At 37.4% G+C, this 11,176-nt stretch overlaps 1 protein-coding gene across 1 annotated transcript; it reads right to left on the bottom strand.

Annotated features, from left to right (window-relative positions):
- Window positions 1-397: 397 nt before the first annotated feature.
- On the bottom strand, window positions 398-9,478 carry LOC107807070 (protein STRUBBELIG-RECEPTOR FAMILY 6). Its single transcript, XM_016631357.2, has 16 exons — window positions 8,688-9,478; window positions 6,161-6,293; window positions 5,977-6,048; window positions 5,827-5,892; window positions 5,669-5,740; window positions 5,488-5,559; window positions 5,062-5,133; window positions 4,914-4,979; window positions 4,741-4,800; window positions 4,347-4,642; window positions 3,290-3,576; window positions 2,552-2,817; window positions 1,702-1,834; window positions 1,068-1,204; window positions 803-959; window positions 398-705 (listed from the first exon to the last, which is right to left on the bottom strand). Exons 1-16 carry the CDS (start codon window positions 8,770-8,772, stop codon window positions 562-564), a joined length of 2,118 nt encoding a protein of 705 aa, XP_016486843.2. The 5' UTR covers window positions 8,773-9,478; the 3' UTR covers window positions 398-561.
- Window positions 9,479-11,176: the final 1,698 nt, after the last annotated feature.

The raw sequence follows: 11,176 nt of genomic DNA, 5'->3' as shown, positions 1-11,176 counted from the left end.
ATTGCTTCTTAGTTCATCATAGATTGTGTCATTAATATGTTATGAGAAAAAGCAAAAATGCTGGAAGTGAGCTTTGCCCTCAATTTCTTCTATAAAGTTGCTACTGTGCAGGCAAATGTCACCATAGTTAGACTGTTGCATTGAGCAAAAACTGCGATGCAATATATTGGCTGGTTCCCCAGATTGTCGATGCTAGTGGCTCCTTTCAATTTTGGCAAGAACTTTAATGCCACTAAAATGGACCCTTTCGAGTTTCAGGTTTCTGCTAAAAGTGGCACTTATTCACTTCAGATGTCTATTATACACTTCTGACTAGATTTTCTCCCAAATTATTTGGAAACAAAAGTACACGACTCATTCATGTCATCGTGTATGGAATGAATAGGAAATAAGATAAGAAATGAAAATTAAATATGCACTATGAACAAATTTTAGTATCTAGCAGTGGTAGAATGCAATGCAATCAACAAGATCTTGCTGAACAGATCAGCAGAACATTATATCCCATAAACAGCAAACAATAAAGAGACATTTCGTAGAAAAGGCTATATTACATTGGAACTAAGATTGGTTGTCTTGAGCATCTGTTTCACCCCTTGAACTCCGATCAAGACTAAATGTCCTCTTGCTCATATTTGCTCGTTGAACTAGCCGAACTAAGGCTTCAACCACTTCTGACATAGGTGGCCGGAACTCAGGCTCAGGCTGCAACAATAGCATACAGGACATTGAGATAATGTCTAGGTTCTTGATAAACACAGCAGATTTATGAATTCAGCTGACTGTCTATACAAAATATTACCTGGACACAAAGAGCAATTACATCAGCGAAGCGGGAAATAGATTTAACCGGATAGAGCCCTTTGAGCGCTGGATCAACCATCTTAGCCAAGGCATCAATATCATGGAGTTGAGGTGTTGCCCATCTAACTAAAGATTGTTCTGATCTTGGTCTCTCACTGCATCAAGAGCATACATATTGATCAAGAAAATTGATACCATCTGAATTTCTTCCTGTTTGTTTTCAAGTAATTTGACACAGTATCATGGTGACTAAGTTACTTTACCTATCAAAAGGTTTTCGTCCGGTAAGAAGTTCCAACATAACAACTCCAAAGCTGTATACATCACTTTTTATGGTGCATTGCCCATACATAGCTCCCTCAGGCGCACCATATCCAGACCCTGTATTATGGTTTAGTGCCTACAAATATCGGGACGTGAAGCTTTTAGGAAGAACAAACAGCTAAAATTTTGTACCAATTGAATAGTAGAGGAGCAAGAGATAAAGCACCAGGAACCATTGAAAGACTAGTGCATAATAATGAGTTACATGGTAAAGTGTTCCTTCATAATATTCTACTGCATAATTTCATGCCCAAGACTTGAATAAAGTTTCTGTTTTCTACGTGACAATTTCTCTTTCGGCCCGAATCTATGAACCACGGAGACACTTGTAAAAGATTCCATGTTCCAATGGTTTGTGCACAAAATAAAACTTCCCTGAAGCAAATGACGTTTCAACCATGTGATTCGTCAATATTTCTTATCTCTTTGAAAAGGACACATAAGCAGCTAATAGAATGTCAAAACATGCCTCTCTCTCTCTATATATATATATACACACACACATGCACATATGTGCATGCTTATATATCGAATCCATTGCAACAATGCATAAAGTAAGGTGCTCAAAACTACCTGATCTGCATCATCAATAAGGCTTGCTAATCCACAGTCTGATAGATGAGGATTGAGTTCCATATCAAGTAAAATATTTGCAGATTTAATGTTTTTATGAACCAATAATGGTGAACAAACTTCATGCAGATACCTGCAAAGGATGCTTATATTAGCTAGTGAAGAAACTTGCTCATGCAAATTAAGAGATGTGGAATCACATAAATTGGAAATTTATTATCATCCCTATTTCATTTTATGTGGCAGTATTTCCTTTTTAGTCAGTTCCAAGAAGATTGACACCTTTCTTCATTTGGAAACATTTTGACTTGAAACTTTAGATTTTACCCTTAATGACATGCTTTTATACCCACATAAATGTCATTGCAAGTTTAATACCACACGTTCCAAAAGTCTTCCTTTCTTTCTTAAACTCCGTGCCTAGTCAAACATCGACACAAAATGAAATGGAGGGAGTATAAAGTTTTGATCAGCTTTCTATTGGCAAGACCAGCATATTAAGCATACTGAGCTCTAACTAAATGGAATAACGAACTCTTCTTCACGTTAACTTACTGGTCATCAATGTTTAAGAAAGACCAAAAATCTATAGTGGTCTTTTTGTCTGACAAGTTTGATTTCCAAATGCAATAATACTATGGATCCATTGGTAAAATTCATTACGACTCACGACTAAGTGCTTGGTATTGACTTTCACAGAATCCCCTTTTCTATAAATATTGGGTATAGATAACAAAAGATTTATGTAAACTATTAGCCTTCAAAAAAACAAGGATAACGTAGCATTGCTGCACATTCCATGAATTTTATAGTATAGCATAAAATAATTCTGAAAATTGCAAAAACTCACTCTAGTGCTCGTGCTGCACCAAGTGCAATCTTGACTCGACTATTCCATGCTAGTGGCTTGCTCTCCTCATCTGACAGATGTAGGAAATCATGCAGAGAACCATTTTTATGGAATTCATAAACCAGCAAGTGCTGTCCATGCTCTGAACAGTAACCAACCAGCTCAGTTATATTTGGATGATGCAGCTGGGATATCTCAGAAACTATATTGAGAAAATCTTCGGGATTCTGGAGAGCAGACAAATTAATTTTCTTCACAGCAAGAACCTACAACATTTCAAATAACAGGAAGGAACACGTGAGCATAGAATCAGAACAAACAAAATTCGTCAACAAATGAAGTTCTCTTTTTTGAAACTTTCTTTAGTTTGTTGTTTTCCTCATCAGACTATTTTTCAAAAGTAATTTTGATTAATTAGCATCACTAAACCACCTTCAAAATCCATATCCCTCTTACGGGGTATCAACTTTTATTTTATATTCATAGGAGAGAGTCCATATCCCTCTTATGGGTGTGTGAACCACTTACATAAGCATAAATACTGGTGGCTTCAAACAGAACTAGTCAGAACAAAAGTTTTCAACATATAAAGTTCTATCACACTTTTCTAAATACTTAGTTTTTCTGATCAGACATTTATCTACGATTTAATACCATCTTACTTGAACATGTGTTAGCATCACTAAATCACATTATAGTCATAAGAAAGAAAAAAGATTTCATAGAGAGAAGTTTTACTTTGCCATCATTAAACTGAGCGCAATAAACACGCCCAATTGATCCCTCGCCAATAAGGTTTTCAACATTGAAGCTATCAGTAGCCATCTGTAGGTCTGCAATTGAATATTGTGTAGCCCTTATTTGAGCTGTATTAATTTTCTTGGGAGGAACAATGGGTTTTGGTGACATGTCAACCGCATCAAAGGACTTAAGGCGCTCAATAGGTGGAGGTCTTAAATTTACGGCAGTGGGAGTTTCAAATGTGTTTATGCTTATTGTGGAGGAGGTTTGATAAGGTTTCATCTCTGCACCCAAAAACAGACATTGAGTAAGAAATTTAGCAATAAAGAAAACATAACAATGAAAATGTTAGACAGCACCAAATAAAAGCCCCAACTCAGATCCATTACAGCATTGAAGTTGAAATTGAGATGAGGCATGAATGATATAAGCATGAACCAGAAAATTACTGATGAAGTTGCAGGTGGAAGGAACTTGTATTGTTAGATTCAGTTTGGGGCATTCAATGGATTAAAAGGGAGAAAGCAACTTCCCAACCATGCACCTGAAGATAATTCCTTCACTGTGCTGAAAGTTACAACCTGAAGCACGAGTTCTTCGGGTCAACTATATTCTGAAGAGGTTTTGTTTTCCAGGAAATTAAACCGTCAAGGGTAGCTGCTGTTAATTCGTCAAAACAATCATAATCTTTAAAAGCAACAGGTAATTTAGGACCTCCTCCAAAAGATCAGTTTGACTTTCTAAAGGTTATACCTCTGGAACTTTCTATAAAGCATGAAAATTTTGACTCTTCAGAATTTATAATCTTTCACATCCATACTGTTTTTACCCTTCGATGATAAATATGTTGCTGTTTCGCTGCTTCCTTTTGTATCAACGACAATACCTTGCAAAATTTTGATACGACTTCCATGGTTTATAAACAATTAACAAGCTAAGCATAGTGGCTTAACAAATCACAATTGATCATTATTGTTCCTTGAGAAATATCCAAAGAGTTGAGAGAACATTCATGACATTTCTTAACAAATCAAGAATTGTGAAAGCGGAATACCTTGTACTTCCTGTGAACTAAGAGGAGCAAATGGCTGATTATCAAGTTTTTCTATGTCTGTGGACGACCTTCTTGATCTTTTCTTGATAATAAAGAATGCTATTATTGCCCCAACTACTAGAATGGATATCACTATTCCTGCAACACCTCCACCCCCTATACCTGATTTCCCACCGCCATCACTGCCCGAATTGCTGCCGTTCCCTCTGGATTTGTGATTTCCATTGGGGTTGTTTGCAGGTGTGCCAGGTGGAGGTGGGGGTGCAGTTCCTGAGCTCCACGAATTACCATTTGATCTGTTATGAAAGATTCATAAATCCCGACCACAATTAGATAGAACCCTCCAAAGAATTTGTAAAGATGAATAATAATTATTGGAATCTGAGACACTCACTGCACTATCCCTTTCAGCTGATTAGGAATCCAGCCAGTAAATTGGTTATTCTCAACATTCCTAAGCATGAAGGAATCAGCTTGATTTTCAACTAATGGATTTAACTCAAATTCGAGAACTGAGATATAGGTATCAGCCATAATATCTACACATATTTGGGACACAGAACTTACAGATCGCCGAGGGGAAGATTGGCGAGGACGTCAATAGTTCCTGTAAACTGGTTGTTCTGCAAATACCTGCATAATACAACAATGAAACTTTCATCTTTGGAGGAAGCTCAGGAAATAGAAATATGAAGTTTAACAACTCTTCTCTTACATTTTGTTCATACTAGTTAGTGACTGGAAGCTTTGAGGAAGATTACCCGTCATAGAATTAAAAGAGAAATCCCTGAAACATTAAAAAATCAATTAGAACTATGTGACAGAGAATGAGAAATTTCAAACTATTATTTTTAAACAAGGATATGATAAGAGCAAGCCAAATCCAAGTAGCAAACTAGCTGAATTGGCATAACTTAATACTTCTGAAATCAGACCAAAGACATGATTCCCTTCTCCGCAGTACTGTGGGAAAGGGAACAACATGTGTCTAAACCTCTTTCTCAAATAGAGACAACAACTTAAATAATAGAATAAGTGCACTTTCATGATAACATTTGAGAACAGAAAACTACTCTCATTCAGATCATAATAAGGCAATACCAAAACTCTGATGAAATGACAGGAGATGAATAGGACTTACAATGTGTTGAGAGCAGAGAGCGAGTCAAACGCGACAGTCACTGATCCTTGAATTTGATTGTGACTGACATTTCTACAACCAGATATAAAACGTCGCAGAGAATCATATGGAACCCCTAGAGAATGAAAAGTACCAAGTATCTTAATTTTAAACAAATATCAAATTTAAGCATTTCACTTACAAGTATTGGAGGGAGGTCATCTGTGAAATGGAATAAGGGAGGCCACCATTAAAACCACTAGCAGCAAGGTTTCTGCATTGCAAGGTAAGTTCTAAGAAAGATAAGAGGAAGAAAATAGAACAAGAAAGGGAGGAAGACATGTAAATAATCACACATACAATCTTTGCACATTTGGAGGAAGCTGGAAAGGTAACTGGCTCCCCATATTGTTATTGCTTATGTCACTGCAACATTCCCAAAGATGACCACATTCAAGCATTCAACATAAATCCAATTAATAAGGAACAAACGAAGGCCATTCATCTTACAAATTGGTAACAGATTTTAGACTATCTAGTTGGAACCCCATTGAACCCGAGAGTCCAAGACCTGATATCTTGCTGAAGGAAAATGAAAAGAAAGGAAACAAATCATCAGAACACACCAAGTAAATAATTTCAAGAAATTGAAATGACATGGAGATGAAGACAAAAAAGTAAGACCAAACCCCACATTTCAGTTACTCTATTGCCAGAGCAGGTAATGCCTGTCCAGGACTCTCCACAAGGATCACCACCATTGGCACTCCATTTTGTCAGCTGTGCTGGTGAGTTTAAGCTGGTATACAGGACTCTCAGAACAGATGCTGAAAATTAAAGTGCCGCCAACTAGATCATTTTAAAATCAAGACATATCTGACCGTGAAAGGAATTTAATAAATAAAGAAATAGATACATATGAACTGAAAGTGTGGGAGAGGGTGGTGGAAGTGAGGGTGAGGAGGACGGTGTCTATATCCGACAACCAATTCGGGTTCATGACAGGTCGTTCGACTATGGAAGCGATCCACCTTATTAGGAGGTTGGGGGAACAGTACAGGGATAGGAAGAAGGATATGCACATGGTGTTTATTGACCTGGCAAAAGCGTATGACAAGGTCCCTAGGGAGGTTCTTTGGAGATGCCTGGAGGCAAAAGGTGTGCCGGTTGCCTACATTAGGGTGATTAAGGACATGTACGATGGAGCTAAGACTCTGGTTAGGACTGTGGGAGGCGACTCGGAGCACTTCCTGGTTGTTATGGGTTTACACTGCGCTCAGCCCGTTCTTATTTGTTCTAGTGATGGACACACTGACACGACATATTCAAGGGGAGTTGCCATGGTGTATGTTGTTGTTGATGATATAGTTCTGATTGATGAGACGCGAGGCGGCGTTAACGAGAGGCTGGAGGTTTGGAGACATGCCCGTGAGTCTAAGGGTTCCAAGTTGAGCAGGACTAAGACAGAATACCTGGAGTGCAAGTTCAGTGTTGAGTCGAGAGAAGCGGGCTTGGACGTGAGGCTTGGATCGCAAGTCATCCCCAGGAGAGGCAGTTTCAAGTACTTTGGGTCGGTTATCAAGGGGGATGAGGAGATTGACGAGGATGTCACACACTGTATGGGGGTGGGTGGATGAAATGGAGGTTAGCATCTGGAGTCCTGTGTGATAAGAAAGTGCCACCGATACTCAAAGGTATGTTTTATAGAGCGGTGGTCAGACCGGCCATGTTGTATGGGGCAGAGTGTTGGCATGTTAAGAACTCACATATCCAGAAGGTGAAAGTAGTAGAGATGAGGATGTTGAGATAGATGTGCGGGCACACCTAGGATGGATAAGATTAGGAATGAAGATATTCGGCAGAAGGTGGGTGTGGCCCCTATGGATGACAAGATGCGGGAAGCGAGACTTAGATGGTTCGGGCACGTGAGAAGGAGAAGCCCAGATGCCCCGGTCAGGAGTGTGAGCAGTTGGCCATGGCGGGTTCGAGAAGAGGGAGAGGGCAGCTTAAGAAGTATTGGGGAGAGGTGATCAGGCGGGACATGGCGTGACTTCAGATTTCCGAGGACATGGCCCTTGATAGAAATGTGTAGAGGTCGAGCATTAGGGTGGTAGGTTAGGAGATAGCTGATAAGGTTCGTCCGGGTGGGAGGCTAGTCTGATAAGATTTTGTCCAAGGCTGCTAGCGATTATTGTTGTGTCCACAATATTGTTTCGTTTTTCATAGTATCGGGCCTTATTCATTAGTTTTTGTTATTGTTTTTCATTTATTTTCTAGTTCTTATGTTGTTGTTATTACTCATATGGTTCTGTTAATGGTACTGACATATTGTCTCTCTTGTCTCTTTTCGTTTTCCTGAGCCGAGGGTCTTTCGGAAACAACCTCTTTACTCTCCGGGGTAGGGGTAAGGTCTGCGTACACTCTACTCTCCCCATACCCCACTTGTGAGAACTCACTAGGTTGTTGTTGTTGTTGTATACATATGAACTGAGAAGTGAGAACAACTCAAGAGAAGGATTTTACATAGGACAAACTGTTAAAAGAATGTGCAGCTACGACGCCTTGACCAGCATGGTACAAAGTGGTGAGCAACTCAACAAAACCACTACTGTGAAACTCTTTGGATCATCAGCAGTCCAAAAGTAAATTACATAGCTTTGTCAAGTCTTTGATCAACTTCAAACTCAAATGTTCTTTTGTCCCCCCCCCCCCCCCCCAAAAAAAAAAGGAAGAAAAACTTCTCCAGTAATTGCTTATATAATGCCGAAAATAATAAATAAACAAATCAAGTTAGAGCATGTAAGCTCCAAATTTACAAACCACAAGTTTCCCGTAAGAAGGTACCTTTTTCCAGACTTCAATTTTAATGAAAGAAACTTATTATGCAAAAATTGATCATTTCTATTAAGTGAGGACAAGACTGAATACAACTACAACTACACCAACTACTACTCAATTCCAAATTCAGTTGGGATAGCTTTATGGCCATAAATAATATTTCAATCAGTATATAAAATGCTGTTAAGAATTTCAGCATATGTATTTAGCCATTGTAGCTAATCTATTTGCAACTCTTCTCGAGTCCATTCTCAGCTAAAATTTTCTTTGGGAACGAGAAAAATAAAACCTTTACGAATTACTTCAAATCTATTTCTTTATATGACACATACTGAAAAACACAGAGAGATTAATTAAGAGAATGATAAAAGCAAGAGACTAACCATCAGATGGATCTGTGTCAGTACCATTGGCGGAGCTGAAGAACAGTGCCACCGCCACCGCCACTACCTGTAGCAAAAACCTCATCTTTCACTCACCACTAACAACACTAAATTATGCAACACTTTTCCTTTTTTTATATTACTAGACTTGAGTATATTTTAGGAATTGAGTAAATGGTAGTAGTAGAGTATATAATTAGTGAAAGATAAAAGAAGAAAAGGGTCAAACAGGTAAAGGGATTGATGTTTTTGTGAGTAGCCATTTCAAAGAAAAGCTGGCAGTAGCAGTCACTATTCAGCTACTGCTACAAGATTCCAAAACCACAGACTTTTTTAACCATTCTCGTTTTTTTCCTTTATTTACAGTATAATTACAGTACTCCTTCATTCTATTAAAGATATTTAATTGTAGATCCGTTTGACAAAAATGAGATTGTATATTTAGACACACCTGAGCATAGTACTGACACTATGGTTTAAGGAAAGGAAATTTCCTTTATCCGAAAAATATATATATATATATATATACACACTTTAGAATCCTCTTAAAATAAAGAATACTTTTTACATAGTGATAAAAGTTAAAACTTTTTTAGTAGGAGTAGAACTTTTGGCTTTAAATTTGAATTCTGCTTAATAACGGAAAGTTCTAATCCTAAGATGGAAGAAGGAACGCTTGGACAGTGAAAAGAAGGGGAAAGGGCCAAAAATGCCCCTCGATAGTGGAAAATAGAGTAAATTTGTTCTTATTTTGAATTTGATTTCAAATATTTACTTATTATTAGTGGATTAATTCAAATATGCCTGTCAACTATGAAAAATAGAACCAATTTGCCCTCAATTTGACTTCAGCCCCAAATATGCCTTTATGATGAGTGAACTATCAATCCATTTTTTCAGGGTTAAAATTTTATTTGACTTCTATTTCTAAAATAACGAGAGGACGAAAATAAATAAAAAAATTAAATTTAAAATCAGTTACTAACACTTGATATCGTTATCTTAAAATTTAAAATAAATCATGGGCTCCGTCCCTGCCCGAATGAGAACGTCCACATGTAATGAGAGTATACACATGGCATTGACACTATAGTGAATGAGAGTCCACATGTAAGGAAAGGGAATTTCCTTCATTAGAAAATTATAAAGTGTAATAGAAAAAAAAAATAGAATCCTTTTAAAATAAAAAATAATTTTTTTATATAGTAATAAAAGTTAAACTTCTTTAGTAGAATTTCTGGCTTTAAATTTGAATTCTGCTTAGTAAGGGAAAGAACTACTCCTAAGATGGAAGAAGGGAAGCTTGGACAGTAAAAAGAAAAGTAACTTAGAGATTCTGTGTTTGACATTTGAATTATGGATAGTACTGCTTACGACAAAGTGGAATATGAAAGCAAAACACAGAGTAATTGACAAATTGATAAAATGATTACCCCCACCCACCTCACTCTTTTCTTCTTAAATTATTAACGTTGCTCATGATTGACAACTTCCTAAATTTAATCAATCATAGTTACTGAAGTGGAAAGGGAAAAGTAATAGTACTGTCGCTGCTGAGGAAAAAAAGTAAAAAAACCCTTTGGACAGAGCATTCTACTGGTTTTTATTTTCTTACTCTGTTTAAAAAGAATTACTCCATATAGTTTTATATTTAAAACACTCTTTCATTCATCCCGGCCGAGCTTGAACATTGGTTATAAAAACTTAAGTAAATTGTAACTTATCTTTTATACCATAAAATAATATGTGTATATCTTTGATCAAATATAGGTCGAATAACCTAGGTGTCATCATTTGGCCATTATTGATTCCATTAATAATAAACGCGTGTGTTTACCCTAAAAACGGATAACAATTGAATTTATACGCGGTTTTAAGGATATGTGATATAATTTGGCACAAATTAAGGGAATATGTTAATATTAAATTTGACGATAAAAGAAATAAAGGCAAACCAAATGAATTGAATAGTCTTGGCCCTTGGATTCGATCACCCTTGAATCAAGAGAAGTTTCAACTTGATATAAGAACAGAGTAACAAGATAATGAAAGTTAGAAAAGGACAGTGTATTGCTTTATGTTGCCTAAAAGTCGTGCCCCTTTACAAATGATCATATCCCCTTTATATAGTATGGGAGTCCTATATTTGATACAGTTCTAAATGAAGTAAGAAATCTCCTAATTGGCTAATTAACCGGCCTATCCTTGATACATGCCGAGATCTCCGCCGTGATCTACGCTCGATCGCGGGTATTTCGCCTTTCTGTTATCCGACTCAGCAGGTTTCCCTCGATCTTGCCTGATCTTGACTTTGTTCGGTCCTGGGGTCTCGAGTTTGACGATATAATTTCACACCTCGGTTCGATATGACTCGAGGTTGGACCTTAATCTATCATATCCCAGTCTTGATTAGTCAAGCAAGGGGCGAGCCCGATTTTGACCGTATACAGATAGTGCTCTCGTTTCTTGGAGAGAAAATGACGAGAAAC

This window comes from Nicotiana tabacum, chromosome 15 (genome assembly GCF_000715075.1).
Source record: "Nicotiana tabacum cultivar K326 chromosome 15, ASM71507v2, whole genome shotgun sequence".
In the NCBI taxonomy this organism is placed as follows: Eukaryota; Viridiplantae; Streptophyta; class Magnoliopsida; order Solanales; family Solanaceae; genus Nicotiana; species Nicotiana tabacum.
The sequence above is the reverse complement of the archived record's forward strand: the minus strand, read 5'-3'. Positions and strand labels throughout refer to the sequence as shown.

Bases quoted from the DNA above. Each gene is read 5' to 3' on its own strand.
- LOC107807070 (XM_016631357.2), bottom strand. From the start codon at position 8,772: ATGAGGTTTTTGCTACAGGTAGTGGCGGTGGCGGTGGCACTGTTCTTC. The intron at 4,801-4,913 runs GTAAGTTCTGTG...CTTCATGCTTAG, and splicing joins AATCTTCCCCTCGGCGATCT to GAATGTTGAGAATAACCAAT. The intron at 3,577-4,346 runs GTATTCCGCTTT...TTTTGGGTGCAG, and splicing joins TAGTTCACAGGAAGTACAAG to AGATGAAACCTTATCAAACC.